This window comes from Xiphophorus hellerii, chromosome 22 (genome assembly GCF_003331165.1).
Source record: "Xiphophorus hellerii strain 12219 chromosome 22, Xiphophorus_hellerii-4.1, whole genome shotgun sequence".
Lineage (NCBI taxonomy): Eukaryota > Metazoa > Chordata > Actinopteri > Cyprinodontiformes > Poeciliidae > Xiphophorus > Xiphophorus hellerii.
Genome location: NC_045693.1, coordinates 12,067,784 through 12,085,504, shown reverse-complemented (window position 1 = coordinate 12,085,504; position 17,721 = coordinate 12,067,784). Strand labels below are relative to the sequence as shown.

At 35.1% G+C, this 17,721-nt stretch overlaps 1 protein-coding gene across 28 annotated transcripts in view; it reads left to right on the top strand.

Moving 5' to 3' along the window:
• Positions 1-17,721, top strand: part of LOC116712528 (neurexin-1a) — a 281,475-nt gene that overhangs the window by 24,527 nt on the left and 239,227 nt on the right. For 9 of the 28 annotated variants that reach the window (XM_032552326.1, XM_032552306.1, XM_032552309.1 and 6 more), the window contains 2 exons: positions 227-238; positions 671-718. The exons of 7 other annotated variants lie outside the window; for them this stretch is intronic. In XM_032552326.1, the coding sequence (XP_032408217.1) occupies positions 227-238; positions 671-718 (60 nt within the window). The remainder of the gene's footprint in view (positions 1-226; positions 239-670; positions 719-17,721) is intronic. 12 more of the 28 variants (XM_032552315.1, XM_032552318.1, XM_032552314.1 and 9 more) reach the window with 2 other exon arrangements.

The window sequence follows — 17,721 nt, the reverse complement described above, 5'->3', positions numbered from 1 at the left end:
ATGGCACAGCAGAGCAGCAATGTAGCTTTCTGCTTTCACTTTCCATAGCAGCATCCTATTTCCTCCCCCCTGTATTTGCGCAAATTTGCAGCCATCAAGCCTCTCTATCCCCCTGTCCACTGTCCTCCTATTTTGTCAGGACACTTACTGGTGTCTCCTCTCCCTTTGTTCTTCCTCTTTGTCTGGAACCTACTTTCTTCATGGAACATTTCATCAAATCTCATAGGTAAAAGTAAAGGTATTACCCTTTTTAATTATTTGAATTCACTGAGCTTTGTGGTAATTTTTCTGGCATTCTATGCTCTTGTTGAATGATATATAAAGACCTATGACTAGGATTTTTAAAAATTGCTTTTCAACTAATTAATTAGAGGGTTTCAAGGTAGGTGCTGCTTGAATTCACATGCTCAAGCTGTGTTGCTTTCACCCTTTTTTTTCCTTTTTATTGCATGAGAGCCATGCAGACTCATATGAATGTAAGCCCCACAGTTGCTGCCCTAGTTCTTGTGCACAGTTTGCACCCAGGGGAAACTACACTGCTTTTGTTTAAATGATGGGTTTTGAGGTTGATCATAGTGTTGTGGGCCTCCCATCCTGGCTGTGATCCTCACCTCTTCTCTCTGTGGGGTAAGTGGACTTCTGATTTTTCCCATTTGACTCTCCTCCTCAGGGCAGAGAGGGGAGACTTGGCATGTAAGGTCCCTACTGAGCATACAAGGTAAAATTTCAATTCTTCTGTTATTTTTGCAGTAAACTCTGATTTAGCAAGTTCACTTGTGTTAAGAGACTGTAATGTTTTGTCAATACATGTGGAAAGCTAATTGTAAAATAACAATTTCCATATAACTAATTAATAATGGACAATGTGACATTTAACAATCAATTTTCATTACCTTGACTGAAATATCTAGCTTGCTTTTGCTTTTAAATTAAATGTTCTATTTGTTTTAGCATAAAGTCTAAATATTTGCTCTTGCACTAAATGTTCTCTAAAACCATGTTCTTGTGAAGCTTCATTTAAGCAGGTAAGTTTTCAAACTGACCAGTGTGAGGAATATTTTGAAGCATTTAATTTGAAGAAAAATATTTTTGTCACAGAGTATGGTTTCTGCATCTGTCTGTGGATTGCAAAGTTTTCAATTGCATCTTTTCGAAGTTCGAAGGAATAGGGACATTTTCAAGTGGTCACAAACTGTGTGTGAGTAAAGGTACAATTTTATATGTTTAGCTTAAACTGTAAATCAACATGCACTGTCAAGTGACATTTTTCCCTCCACACTGACATTAGAGTAATGTTTTCCTGTTTTAGGACATATGGTATCAACATTATTTCTATTTGCAAAATGCCAGTACCTTTATTACAATTCAGAAGCTTAGGTAAATATAATTGCCTTTTAAAATGTTTTGGGTAAACTTCCACAACCATCTCATGAACCTTTTCAACCCAAACATTTTATTTAACTAAAGTCTTGATTATTGAGACATCCTCTCCAAAACATTGACTTTGTTGTCATTAAGTCACTTTGTAACTAAATTGCCACCTTTCAGCCATTGTCATAGAGGTTTGTTCTCACTGTGGATGTTGTTCTCTTACTAGTTTTAGCCAGCATTCTTACAGTCTTTTGCATTTGATGTGGGATTGATACACATTAATTCATTCATCTCTGAGACATAGAACCCATCTGTTTTCTCAAATGTACAATGGGCCAAGATTTGATCTCATGCTGTTCATACTCGCATGTAATCTTTTTGAAAAAGTTTGAAAAGATAAACATGGCATTGCTAGGCATTTTGAAGCCATAAGGATAAACTAGACTTGAGGAGGTCCACATTTTTTTTCTGATATCTTGCCTGGTCTTTTTCGAAGGTTCCCTAATGTCACACATGGCTGCAGTGTATTAAAGGTGTTATCTAACATAAATCGGCAAGAGTGCCTCAAATTACCTTTAATGTTGTGAATTAGCCTATCAGAAGCTTCCATATTATGGCATTTTGGGGCTTACCCATAATGAGCTTGGTGTATTTATACTTGAATTTGAATAATTCTATTAAAATTATCCAAAAAGTCATCATCATAGACAAAGAAAAATTCTGCATTTGTCAACCACAAATGACCTACAACAGGAAACACTTTAAAAATAAAAATGTTTCTTATTACTTTTCTGTAAATATGTTATTCTTTCTGCTATATTACCATAATAATTTCTTCCTATTGGTCCTCCCTAAGCATATGTTTGATCCTTATTTACTGGTAATTCAAAACAAGTCATGCAAAAACCCATATAGCCCATATATATGGAATGAGAAAGCCATCAATTAGTTTTTAAGCTGTGTAATAAATGAGACTTCATGCATAATATTTGCCCACATGCATACACACATATGCACATTGTCTTTTCAGGGGAATGAAATATATTCAACTGCTGTACTTACACAAGCCACAGTTACAGCTTTTGTAATTTGCCTTAAGCTCATTCTCCAACTAAGATTTGATAATTATGGTATGGGGATTATATGTAAATACACAAATGTGAAAACTGGAATGAAATCCATTTGCAACATCTCCCAAGGTAAGTGTCACTCTCAGTTCTATAGTCTTCATGCTTATTGTTTAGAAAATTGATGCAGACAATTGGTATTCAGATATACTGTCTGACAAATGTGATTCTTTCTTTGTCTGGAAATGGAAAATTAATTCTGTGGGTGGCTTTTGAAATGTAGTTTTTTTGCTGTTCTTCCAAGGTTTGACAAATCCTGTAGACTATTTGTCATTGATTTGCAAGTCAAAACTGGTCCTACATTTATATTCTGTGAATGAAACCCTACATTTTACAGCAATGGCAGTTAATGCCTGCAACTCAAATGTTCTTGCAAGGAAAACTAATTTCTGGCACTGTCCGGCTCAGATTATGTAACCTACTGTTTGATACAGCACTTGTGTCATTTATGATAATTATCTACATTGCTTAAGGAGTCCATTAGTAACATTTGAATCATCTCCCGATAATGTGCTGTAAAGCTTAGGTGTTCACAGCTCTGTATCAACACCAAGTTTGGCTGTGGCAGAAGGAAAGCCGCAGGGAAGGAGTCAAATAATGCTGATGAGGCACAAATCTGCCATACTCGGCCCACTGCTTCTAATTTGGGGCTTGGTAAGATGTCCCTTGTGTTTTACAGTGTAAAAACCCTTCTCAGTCTTTGTAAATATACTGTTTGGTCATATACACAAATCCCCAAATGAGTGGTAAAATTGGAGTGTGGACAGAGTTTGTATTCATTGTCTCCTTTATGCTTGTGAGGATATTGTGTTTTATGTAGGCCCTCGCTGAGATTCTCCTGTGACGTTAACCACTTGGTTTGGTTTATCCTCTCTGTGAGGGCTGGTCCTTTGAGCATGGGCTTTTTGTGTGTATCTGGTGCTTTTAGCTGGTTTACCAACATTGTTTACCTAAAACCTTTTTCCCATCCAGCACCACATAGCAGTGAGTGCAGAGGGATAAGTTGTAATACCGCTGGCACATAAATCATTTGGGTATTTAATTCCTGTCATTGCAATGTGCAGCTTAAGAGGAACTACACACTGTACAGATAGGCTTACAGGTACTACGAGGCTATTTCTAAATGAATGGATTTCCTAATGTAATTGCTTTCACCTTCTAAAGATGGAAATTGTTATTTTTGTCACAGAGGACATCAAAGGTGATCATATTTGTTCATATTTGTGTGCATAACATTCTAAATTTTATTAGATTAATTTGATATTTATAAAGCATTTTGCAGGGCTTGTTTGTATTGTATAATGGCTATTCACCAGAGTCTTTTAATTCAGTTCAAACAATCTTACATATAGCTCCAATTCACAACAAATGTAATCTTGAGATACTTTACAAAAAATCATTTTAATTCAATCATGCATACATTCCAATTGATCCTAGTTATCAAACAATATATTAAGCTCTGTTAATTTTTCATAGTAGTTTTAAAGGTTTCTGTCTAAGAATACTTAGAAGATTGCATCAAGTCACTTAGCTTTCTGTAGCGGCAGCAAAAATCGCTTGCAATGTTTTAATTAACTGAGTGTCACAGATTGATAAAAGTTCACAAATGCTTTCAGATGGTGGTTATCTGCCAGATACAGTATACATTAGCTGTTATGGTTAATGGGATGTCAAATTATCAAGTGTCACAATTTCACCCTGTTATCAGAGTTAACAGGGTATGGATATTTCTCATGTTCTCACATATGAAGCTTTCCTGTGGTTTGGATTTAGTCATTTTTGATGCATTTTTCACATGAATAACATGTTTTATGTGTCTATTATATAGCTTTAATATGATAATGATTCAGAGAAACCTCCATCACTAATGTTTAAATAGGCTGGGAAATTAACAGGACAATTGAGAATATTAATGGCAGATAATGAAGCAACACATCAGAGTCTGAAAGTACCTGATACCAAAGACATCAGTTTGATTTAGTTTTAATTTAATCCATTACATGCATCCCTAACCTTGGGGGGAAACCTATGTTGTAAGGAGGTGTGTTTGTGTTTGTACCTTGTTACAGCATAGTACAGTGATGGATAGTACTTATGGTGGGATTCAGCACAGATCAGTGAGCATGTGACACTGGAGTCAGGTCAGTGAAAATCATTGAAAGACCTTCACAGGTAGGATTTTACCACTCACTTGCCCCAAAACAAGCACTGTACAATTATGTATCACAGATTTATTTAGTTTGTAACAATAACTGAAGAGGTGAAGTATTTTAAGAATAGCAACACTTAGTATTTTGAAAATCAAAACTACTTATTGTTAGTTATATGTTTCAGTTGTTTTTAAAGGTAGACCATGACAGTGAGATTTTCGCAAGAAACACTTCTGCAAAAAGAAAAGGAACAATCCATTTTTTGATGTTTGGAACCTAGAAGGAAGATTTTACAGATAAGTGTGGAATATTCCAGTCTAAGTTTGACTGGTCCGTGTATTGTGGAATCTATGGTTGTCTATTTCTAAAGCAGTCCTAAAATCTTTCCATGTTTAAAAAAACTCAATTTAGATTCAGTAGATCTGAAACTGTGTTGCTAGGTCTAGTGTAGATTTCATCAGTCCAAGTATTTTAGATTTGAAACTGTAAACAATCAAATGCAATTCAGACTCATTCAAATCATGTCAAACAAACCTGCAGGGCCATTTGAAAGCAGATTTAAATTTTACATTCATTAGCTTCTGATGTCAGTCCCTGTGTTTCCACAGTGCTTACAAATGATTTGTATTTCACCTGAATATTTGATGTCAATAGTGGGCCACTGTGGGATAGTGGGCATTGCTCATTATAAAATTGATTCCCACAAATCCAGTTTTAAAAATGCATGAATTTCCCATGTAGAATTACAGCAATATTTATGTAGACGTTTGGATTGCAGCCATGAATTAAAACAAAAAACACAACTGCTACACACCTGATGTGCTCTACCCTTCTCCTTTTAACGTACGGCATCCTTCTTCTGTCCCAATATCTCTTGTTAGCAAAATTAAGATAATTTGTAACCTAATCAAAACATGGACGGCTCGTTAAAATGTAAATTTAACTGTATGTCACCTTTATATGAAGGTGAAATGAGAAGAGTGTTGGAAAAACATCACAAGAAAAAGCATTGTTGGAGCCGTAGCTGGTATCAGTGATGTCTCAAATTCTCATTTCTTCCAACAGGTAGCGTCAGTGAGGCAGTAGCCTTCATGAGCAGTAGCTAATGAAAACATGCAGATGCAGTGTGAAGTCAAAAGTATGGAGGGCCGATCAGGCCAAAATCATTACTAACAATTAACAGGTTGATAAAGTAATTAATGGAAAGCCACAGATGATGCTGTGATTACCAATAAAGAGGAAGATATAAAGGAACTGTAATAAATGAATTCAACTTGTATGACTAGATAGTTCATCTGACAAGTACTGCAATTTTATTCCAAAATAGTTTTTCATGCCCACAAATATGTCTTAAGTGGAAGACATGAAGCAAAGAAAACTTAACAGGTAGAGAGACAAGAGAGAGCATCTACAGTGACAACTAGAAAGAGAGAAAAGGACATCAAATTAGAGTTCTGTTTTACATAATATAAGTCTCACAGTCAAGCTCATTCGTATTACCCCAAGACTGAACAGTTAATTTATCTGACAAAACACCACAAGATGTGTGTGTTGAATCAGTGACAAATGTTTTTGTACCTTCCCATGAAACTTGTCAAAGCCCTTTTTCTAACCTTTATGTGAGATATTATGGTCACAATTAATAAAAGCAAGCTGTGCTTTGCGGAAGGTGGCACTGCACGATTATTTCAGAAGGTGATTATTCAGTCTTCTTCTGAATAAGACCACATGCAGTGTTAATAACACCTTTACATAAGTGGTCATTCACACTCTCATTATATGAAATGTCACTGGAAGAACAATGTGAGAAGATGATGAACATTTTTAACAAAATATCTCTTCTGTGGTCCATGAACAGCACAATGTAGTTGTTATAGAAACTCTGGTCAAATAGTTTGACTAAGGCTCTTTGACAATATAGATATTCTCTCACTCACTTACTGTCTGTTGAGAAAACATCTTATATTGCCTGTTGGCTGTACAAAAACAGTGTTGTTTTATACCTGAACATATGCAGAAGGTTTACTGTATGTGCATAACTAAGTATGCAGTGCAACATAACTTTAGAATGAGTGCACTTACAGCTGTTACTAATTTGGATCATTTTGGATCATTAAGATTTCTCATGCAGGTGTAGTTGAGAAAGAAAGGTGGCTCGAACCTAAACTTTGTTAGTGTACACAATTTTCAACAGCAATAAGACACTTAGCTCTCGCTCCACTTAACTGAGTTACTCACATGGAACAAGGTCATGCTAAATGTAAAGATTACTGCTACTGGAGAAAAATCCACCTTAGCCCAAGTGGGTACCTGTATAAAATCAAACTTGAAGAAATCCCTGTTGATAAGAGGGGATTTCCCAACAGCTGCACATGCTGCTTTCAGGTACAGATTGTCTAAATATCAAAACAACTCCAAAATGATTTAAACATATTTTATTTCCATACATTTGCAGTCTTGATTAACAATTTATCATTGACGTTTTTAAAAGTCAATGATAATAGTCTGTCTGTGAATCTATCTAGGCATTGAGTGTGCATTCTTATATGACGACATGTATGAAGGTGTCTCATTCAGTAATAAAAAATATGAAATATATCTATTTATTAAGAGATTAAGAAACTGGAGAAAAATCACTCTTTCTAAAATAAAACGATAATACCAAGTAAAATCCAATCAATCACAGAAAATGTATCAAAATCACTGTTTTGGGACAGAGTGAAATGCAAACACTAAAAGGAACCATGTCAACTGCAGCTTTTCATAACTGTTGAAGTTATTTATTGACAGCTCTTTAAGGAAAATTTACTTTAAAATTCCTGAATTAAGTAAAAATCTGGAAGGGAACTATCATACTGCTTTTTAGTTCTGAAAATTAGATTTATCCTTGGACTCATTCATTTCCACAACATCCTTAAATGAGTTCACCTTTTGTTCAAAGGGAAGCCAATACTGATGTCATAATCTTGCTAGCATCATTAGCTGCAGGGAACAGAAGCCTAAGGGCTGCTGCTGGCACATGCTGCTGTTACTCATCCTTGAGTGAATTGACGACTGTGCTAGCAAAACAATATAAAGACTTTGTAAACGTTTGTTTGTCTTCCATAACTGTTGGAGATTTACATGGGTTTAAGGTTAAAGGGTTTGGGTAGTGGGGGCCTGGTGTATAGCTCAATAAGTTGGTGAACAAGAAACAGGATAGGCATTTCAGTACCTCATCATCAGTACAAACCATACACATAAATATACACACAGAATCATTTCTAATGATAATTTATAATTTACATTTAAACTATGCTTGAGAGGAAACCAGGGTGCCCAGAAATAAAATAATAATAAAAAAAATTTAAATGCACAAAATTTACACACAGAAAGCCCTTGACCAGAATTTGATTGCATAACCATCTCCAACAATGGTAATAAGTGTTCCACCCTGCAACCCTAGTGTAAAAAATGCCTCTGACATTGTGTTAATATCTTAACTTTCTTATTGTCCTGACTTAAATGTTTAGTTTTAAGTTTTTTTTTAAATCATTTTATTTTGTTATTTGGACCATTTCTAGGTGAATAAAGGGGAGTGTTACACATATTTTTGTGATCCCTGTTTATAATCAGATCTTTTATTCATAGAGTCTGGCATAAAATAGCTACTTATGAGCACCAACACACTTGCAATTAAATGAAATAACAATTAATTGTTGAAGCATGGCTTTCATGCCAGTAGCCTGTACCCCACAAAACATATAATTTTAGAGTCCTACTAGGAATGGCTCCTTTTCACATTTAAAATATAAAACATTAAAATCTAATTGACCTTGTCCAGGCTGAACACAATTATGAATTCTGCCAAATTCAAGGGTGGGTTTGATATCAGAAAATTTAGAAAGGAAAGAAATGCTGCATAGAGGAGAGTCATTGAGCCATGTCTGTCACTGTTCTATTGTTCTGATAGTAGCTCAGTTCAGCACCAAAAAGACATTTTATTCAGTGCTTGTCAATAACCCTAAATATACAGGAAAACAGCATTTGTCTCATTCATTTCATCAGATTTGCATTTAAATTAAAATTATTATAATGCTTAGAAGAACAGATGGTGAAAAAGACTCTAGGGAAACGGTAATGGGAAAAATGTGAATCAATGCATGCTTGGGATCTAGACCACCTCAATTATTTATTTTAAACCTTTGTAAAACATTCAAACTTGCCTGATAAAAGTCAAGTTAACTTATTTCTTTGTTGGAGTAAACAGCACAAGTGTTAGGAAAAACAACCAATAAGATTCCTTTCAGCAATTTATTCTTCCCCCTTGGAGCTTACTGATATTATATACCCATTTACCATTTTAATCCCTGCAGTGCTTAGCTTCCGTGGTATTCTCAGCAACTGGTGTTTGTAAAAACCAAGGTAATTGTAGCTGATAGGTCACAGTGGCAGTTTTTATTGCAGCAAACATCAGTAAAGCAACTCCTTCGCAATGCAGAGTGAAAAAAGGCCTGTAATTGCCTGGAGTGAGATTTGTGTATCTTGACATGGCAGATTGGCAAGTCTGCACTGAAGCTGCACAGATTAGTGCATTACCACAGATTCTGCTCCTGAGGGGGAGGCAAGAAGACACACAGACACAGCGAAGGGCTTAATGCAGACAGAGAAAGGCATTTACGGACTAAGCACAAGGAAGTGGGCACAGAGAAGGAAGAGGGGCACCATTTGAAAAGAGGCAAGATTATAAATCGAAGGCATGTGATTGTAATTTACACCCAGCAACATGAAGTTAAGATTGAATAAATCAAACATTCAAAGTATTACCTGGAGTTAATTAAAAACATAACTTTTAGTTTTGAAGAGAAACACCTCTCTTTGTTTGGATCAAACATTATATTTCATATGTCAGACTTGTCTGCTTGGGTTGCTGACAGATGTGTTTTGGCTCTTTGTGCCAGTCCCAACTTGACTGCCAAAAAGACTGGAGCATGCCATAAAATCATTGAATATCATAAGCTGTTAACAAAATACATAAACACTTTTTGCTCATCAGTGGTTTTCCCAAAGAATGCCTCTTTATTTAATATTTATTTAAAATATGACAGGTATATAAATTTTTCCCCTTACCAAAGAAAAGAGGGAGAGTATAGAATAAAAATGAGGGATCAATATGAACAAGGCTCATCTGGCTCCCCAGGTGGAGTGGAAGGAGATCTGCTCCAGATCAATAATGCTGGTCGATGCCAGTGAGAGACTGCAATGATGAAAAACTCCCTTTCTTGGTCTCCAGAAGGAAGTGGATGAATTGCAGCAGAAAATAGATTAAAGGTAGATACCTATACCTCAGCTGTAGCCTGTGAAATGTATCCTTTGCACATCCTTTTGTTTAGTTATTGCTCAGATTCAGGATCATAAATTATAGCCTCTTTATTGGACTTAAATTATGGAATGTTCCCAAGTGTTTTTTGATACACTGGATATACTTCAGACTATCATTTCTTTGTTTCAATTGTTATTTTGAAAAAAAACAAAAAACAAAACAAGCCTTATTTATAAAGTGTTGCCTTATGGATGAAATGTATGATCAAGCTACTGGCTTATCCATCTTCAAGAGATTTGTTTCCTACTAGGGCTGATTGTTAATTTATGAAAATTCCATTGAAAGTCCTTTTCACCTCAAATATAGTATTCTCCAAACCTTATATTAAAACGTGGCCTTATATTAAAACCTGGCACACGTTTAAAATAAATCAAATTATTTAGTGAAGAGCTGGAAATGAATGAACCTGTAATAGACCAGATTTCCATTTCTCTTAAGGCCTGGAGATACTGTTTAAAAACTGAACTAGTTTTCTCAAGCTGGTTTGAATAGTGTCTTGGTTTAGCTCTTTCCACAGATGTTCAGTGGACTTAGATCAGTTTTATTCATTGATTTATTTTTAAAAAGCACATTTAAAAAGCAATGCATTATTTTCATTGGTTAATTTTCAGAAAATGTGTTGTATTTATTACTTTTTTCAGGTTCATATTATCTCAATGACCATTGTGGGCTCTTTGGTCACTAACAGAGGGGTAACAACAATTTTGTCTGCATGTGTACACGTTTTACAACAATTAACATAAATCTGTCAATATTTAGAATCTCTTCTAATGTGATTTTATTTAACTTAATGTAAATTTGATAATTACCACTAATAAGTGGAATACTGTATAACCTAAACATTTGTAAAGTACCCACATAAAACCACCTTTGCTGTTGTCATTGGTTGACCTAAGTAAGTATATAATCTACACTAAACAGAAAGCATATAACTAAGCTCATGTACAATGATTCTTTTATTTTTATTTATTTGACAAACTAAATGTAAAAGTGCAGTGCCTCCTTCAGAGACCCACAGTGAGGAAATTGCAAGGCTTCCTGAGGAAAATTGAATAGTCCATTTCCAATTGAATGTGCCCTGGAAAATCCATGGAGGTCAGTTGCAATTTGTCCTGGAAGGTCTACACTGAAAGTCATTACACTCAAGACCATCATGTCTCAAGGGAAAGAACCATTCTTAAAGGGTAGACTTGCATTTCCTTTTCATACAAAAACTATTTCACTTTCTTTGGTGCATTTTCTTGTGAGTAGATTGGACAATTTTCTTCCTTATTTAGAGAAATGTGAACTGTAGATTTAAAAAAAAAAACGTGGTTATGACCACCATACCACACTTTCATCTATGGAGCTACTTACTACAGCAGCTTTTCTTCCTGAGTACCTAGTCTTTGTACAACAAATTGCTCATCTCTCTTGTTTAATTATACGCAAAAGTGCCATATCTACTCTTCTCCAGCATGGTTCAGATTACAAGTGTCATGAATTTTAATGGGCAAACGGTGCTGCTATCAATCATTATAGTTTGCTCATGTTTGAGCTGTTAGCAAGTGACTTTTAGGCAAATGTTTCCTGACAGATAAACTCAAGATAATTTTCTCAGCATCTGCTGCATGACTTCATTTTTTATTCATCATGCGTTTAAGTATATGTGTGTGTTGTAATTAAAAATCACAGCAGCAGGTTCCTGTTAAAAAGTCATTTCCCAACACTAAGAAATTGTCTCGGTGCTAATTAATAACCTGGACAGTGAAATGTTTTGTTATGTGGACATAGAAGCAATTTTGCTTTATTGCTGCTGGTCACTTATGAGTTCTGTTTGCAGTAATATGAAATGGTGATTAATCGAAATGCTCAGATAATACTGTTTAATGAATTCAGTGGAAATGAAAGAAGCCAGGCCACATCTTCCAGTAAAAGGAATATGAATATAATTAAGAGCTAAATGTGTCTGCCTCTTTGCAAAAGAAAAAAAAAAAGAAAATCTATTTTTGACTATATTTTTCTAGATGATTATCTTCTTAGTTTTTGCTTGTGTTGTATCTTATCAAATCAGATAAAGGCTTCACAAATGGGTTCACAAGTATCATTGTTTTTTTTTTTTGTTTTTTTTAAGCTTGTCACACTCGTTATAAGGAGACTTTCTCCATATTTGATCTAATTCATATTTTCAATGCTTTGCTTGGAATACATGGAAGTTAAGAAAATATTAAAGCTCAATGTTTGCAAAATGCAGCCAGCAGAGTTATTACTAATTGTAAATGGTGCTTCATATTTGTGAGTGAATTTGCTATTGCAGATTGTCGCTCTTTGTTTCAGATGTTATCTGGAGGGTTTTTCTTATTTGAAGGATTTTAACTTTTCCCTCACTCTAATGCCAAAAGACATGGGGGCATATTAACTCCATTGTGAACACAGTTATGGGACAGTGCTAAGTTACAAAAATTTTAGAAATTTGTTATATCAGCATGATATTTATAGAGATAATGGGAGCCAGTGAAAACTGTGTGCAACCGGCCCAAACCGTCAGGTTGCACTGCTTGAGAAACCGTCACTGACACTAAACGCTGTAGTGGAATGGCTTAGCAAAACTATTGCATGCTGCAACAGAGCCCAACTCCGAAATTTTATAGGCTCATATTTCTGCTGCAAAACTGAAACAATTAGTACTCTCATTTTCCAAATGATTACAATCAATGTAATTAATGAGAAAGGCACAGTAGTAAACAAGCCTCTCACACCTGTGAGTGTGTGGTTGCCATGTAATTCTAGATCTGTAAATAGGAATAGATTAATCAAGTGGATCCATAAAGACATAATAATTTATTTCATTTTAAGCTGTTTGTCTTGAGAAAATGAGAATAAAGTCCAATTTCCATGACAGTTTTGGGGCTTGAATGCAGCTGAAAAGTGGTAAATAGTTGTACTTTCCAATACCTATGGCCAAAAGACATCTAAAAAAAATAAAAGCCTTTGCGATAAATACATAAAAATTAAGAATAAATAGTCCTTTTTGCAATAATTGCCAATAAGGCGAATAAAAATAAGAATGAAGATTTCCTTTTAAAACTATATCTTAATTGTTTTGTGGATTCCAATATGCATTTTAAATTACATGTAACAACAGAGCACTTGAAAATTTACTATGCATGCATTGGAAGAGAAATTGTGAATAGTGTCTTATTCTATCCTATCACGTGCATTATATTTTACTTATTATATTAATAAAATCAAATTCACAATTTTCCATAGCAATCAATAAAGATCATGCTTTACTTGCAATGACTCAAAACTAGAAACTGGTGCTATGGTCTCATATTGAAAATATTTAATCAGTAGTAAAGTATTGTGGGTTATACGCATATAACCTATGCGTAAGTTGACAGTGAATTATATAACAATATAAAAGTTATATAATTCATCTGTTTTCTGAATGCTATTTCTACTTTTTATGTACTTGGATTTAAAAAGTAAAGACATTGAGGAATAGCATAAAGCAAGTTTTGCTGCTAATTTTCTCATTTTTATTTGGGTATATTTTGCTACCTACACACACATTGAGACAGTACGGTTTTGTGTGCATAGTAGTGGCGTCTTCAGGAGCGCATCACTAGCTGTCGCTTCTAAAAGGCGATGTCCAAACCAGTAATGTATATCAATGGAGAATTCTTACAACCACTAAAATCTGATGCTACTCCATTTTTGTTTAAATTTTGTGAAGAAGGAAGTAGCACCGATCATCTTCTTCTTTATTTAATTTTCCTTTGGGACCACTAAAGATTTTTTTTTAATTGAATTTGAATTGCATTGAATTGCAGAGGTTTTGTGTTGATTCCTTGAGTGGTTCTTGATGCAGTGCCATCATAGGCAAGAGGAGGGAACAAGATTTGTTCAGTTAGTTTAGGTTATTTGATTCTGCAGTGTGAAAGCGAGCCAGAGCAGCTGAAAATGTAATGTTGCAATTTTTGTCCCCAATCGAACCGAGTCTACCGGACTAACTGGTGAAGTTCGGTATTATGTAGAATACTACAGGATTTGTGCATTTTAGTGCTTGAAGTACTTCCCCAGCTTTCCCATTATGAAGCGTAAGTATACTGTAGTTCTCTCAGGTGACTATACTGAGGCCATAATTCCTTATCTCAGAGCTTTGGCGAAGGTCACCAGGGAGCTGTCAAAATGTCAACATTCCATGAAGGTATTACCATAGCATGGCTCCAAAGAATTAAAGTCGCTGTCTGAATGAAGCCAGTTTGGATCATTAATTTTATATTTTTTTCCACAGTTGGTCTGTATTTATCCCTGGCCTTTTTATTTTTATCCTTGTGGGAATGAGCCACATTTTTATGACTTACATAGTGCATAATGGACTTGGGATGGCGACACTGCAATAATTTAAATTCATTCTGCCAAGTATAACAGCATTTGTTTATAATGCTATTCTTTATAATTAACAAAGAAACCCAGAAGCAAGCAAATGGTGGCATACAGTGCACTATTACCCAATACAGTTAATTTTTGTGAGAAGCAAACTGTACACTGTTGTCTTATCCCTAATTATCTTTTTCCTATTTTTATTTTTCATCAAAATTATGATTGCTTTGTTTATTATACAGGGGCATACCAGACATTCTAACAGTTTTCCAACAAGATAAAATTACATTATTGCTTTGAGAATGGTCACATTTAACCTCAGAGAATGTAATAAATAAATAAGAGCCCGGTAACAAAGTGATGTGCTTACCACAAGGGGACACTCTGTTCAGAAAGATACCTTCTATATTCTTTATCTGTTCCTCTACCCCCTCCATGGCAAAATTTGACTTATTGTGTGATTCTTCAGAAAGTAAATTACATGTTCCAAGTTTTTAAGCTTGAACAGCACTGAGTCTTTTTGTATTTTGTGATGTTTTGTTGTTATATTTTGTTGTGAAGAAATTTGTTGCATTATCTGAGATTTTTGTGATTTTCATTCTTTCCAGTGTATACAGTTTGATGATGCACTGCTGATTTTGAGCATTGCAATTTGACATCTGTATGTGAATGAACATGGCACACATGACAAGGTGGGAATCTGATTGTATCAAATGGCAGCACTGACATAGAAAAGTGCTCCTGATACAAATGTCTGTGAAAGACTTAGACTTTTAAACTACTTGAAATTCCCCATGGCTTGAAGTCCTTTCAGTGAGATGCCAAAAAAGTGCCAGTGTGACTGGTTTCAAAATAGCTGGCAATATGTGAGAAACATTTTGGATTAGCAGCAGACTGCAGGCTACCCGGGCAGATGGCCTGACTAATTAACCAACAAATACAAACTTGTTTTCTCCTCAGTGTTACTACGTAAAAAGTAGAACAATACAATAAATTGTGAAAGAAACATGTTCTTTTAAAAGCTATAAATAGATATAGACGATATTTGATCATTTGCAAGCTTGAATCATTATGTTTTGACAGTGGTAGAGATGATTGTTGCGTTCAGTTTTAAATGTTTGTGTAAATAACATCTTCTAAAACTGTGATGCTTTTCCTTAAGCTCATCATAGAGCGAGAATCACATACCAGCCCTTGCTTAGACATGAATGAATTTAGAATGATCTAAAGATTAAACAAAATCAGAAAAAACAAACTCATGAAAACATTTGGTTTAATTGTGGAAATCCTGAATACTACATGTTGTCATCAATTTAATCTACTTTTAAAAAGTTCTAAGTACTATATAATAAATACTAATAACACAAAGGTATTTTTTGCAGCTGATTCATTCATTTATTCATTAATTAAATCAGTGAGCATCAACTACATTGCATATAAACCCGGGGTTTTATAGTAGTTCTACGGTTTTAGCAAATAAAATAACTTTTAATGTAACTTTGTTTTCTCTTAACATATACAGATCTGGTATAGGGTGCACTTGAGAGAGCAAAAGATTACAAAAAATTATAGATCATTTACTTTCAAGTGACACAATGAAACCCAAAATATGTTTCCTGAAAACTCGCATCAAAATAATTGTTTTTTATTTATCTCAAATTTATGTTCTGTTGTTCAGCTAGGGGTTGAAAATCTTTCTCCATAATGGATTTTATTAACGTGTATAATTCCATCCAGAAAATTTATGACTCTGCATTTTGACATTATCTATGATTGTTTGTATCACAGGTGCAAAGAAATTATGCATGTAACATTTAACAGCACAAGAGAAGTATTTGCCGCTGAGGTGTGATTTTTAAGTGATGTCAGGTACTAGAATAGGCCTGTAGCTAAGAGCCGAGGATGCCTAGCACATCATTAAGTGTGAAATATAACAACATGCCCCTGAGATTCCTACTGTTCCCCTGAAGGGGCGACAGCTAGATGGAGCTTTGTACAATTACGGCTGCGAAAACCGCAAACCTATCTTGCTCACATTGCTTCGTTTTAAAGCTGGTGTGATTGGGGAGCACACGATAATGCAGAATGCCTGAAATTATGTTTATTCTCTAGTTCAAAAATTGTTGTAAAAATGATAGCACTGTGATTGGGTTTTTGTTTCCCCCTATGACACATAAATGACAATGACACATCAAATATTCTATTTGTGACAAAGCAAAGACTATTTTATCTTAATAAACCATATGGTATGATGGAGCAGTGTGCTCTTAGTATTTTTAAGACTGGGCCAAAGCCCACTTTTTGACTTTGAGTATGTTTTATATGTGGAACTTCAGTGATTATGTATCAGGCGTTAAGGGCTTACAAAACATGGGTGACCTACAATTCGCTGCTACATCAGAGAACATCCTGCGTAAACACAGGCAGAGCGTTCATGCTCTGCTAACATGCTGTTAACACCCTGCCTCCGGTCTCGTTGAAGTGTAAACATCTCTGTTTGCAGGTACAGTGGTGCTTGAGCCCAATGTATACCATGAGGCAGATTTATAGTGAAATCACTCCCTGGAAATGTGATGTCTCATATGAAGATGTAGGGCTACAAAACTGGGAAGCGAAATTTTTGCTTCAAGAGGCGCTCTGTTTTGCTCTTCTGAGTCATCCTTTCTTTTTTATTTTCTGCTAATGTGAGAGGCATGACTATATTGCTCTGAAACTGCCTGCTTATTATAGTGTTTGGCTTGAAATGTTGGCAAAGCAGCATCATTGTCATATCAGCTTTTAAATATAATCAAGTTTTACCTCAGTGAGTCATTTCATCACACATTTGGATTAGCAGAGTAGTTTGCAGCAGCATGAATGCATACAGTTTATGTGTTTGTCATAATTCATCTAATTCATGTGAACATAATTTTACTAGCACAATATTCTCTCTGTGCCCAGCTACACATGCATTTATTATTTTTTTAAAAATAAAAAAGAACAGGAATAATTTAAAAAGTTAATGCTATATTTGTTGTCACTTGTTTTTTGTTTCATTTTTTTAATAATCTTTTCTACCTCCCACCCACTGCAGAGCCCATAGGGATACAGAGATGAGTTAGAGGAAAAAAATGTCCCCTAACACTGTGGTTTTTCAGAGTGCTGACAAGCTGTTCTTTGGCTATTAAATCCATTCCTCACTGTCAGTAGAGCTGAAGTAGCTTAGACCTGACTGAAGAGATGCTGGAGCTCCTGCTGCTGTGGGACCTACATATAGATATAGCACACTGAGGGCTGTGGAGTCCATACGGTGCATCATGCTACAAATAATCTGCAGGAGCAATGTGGAGCTGGAGTTACAAGG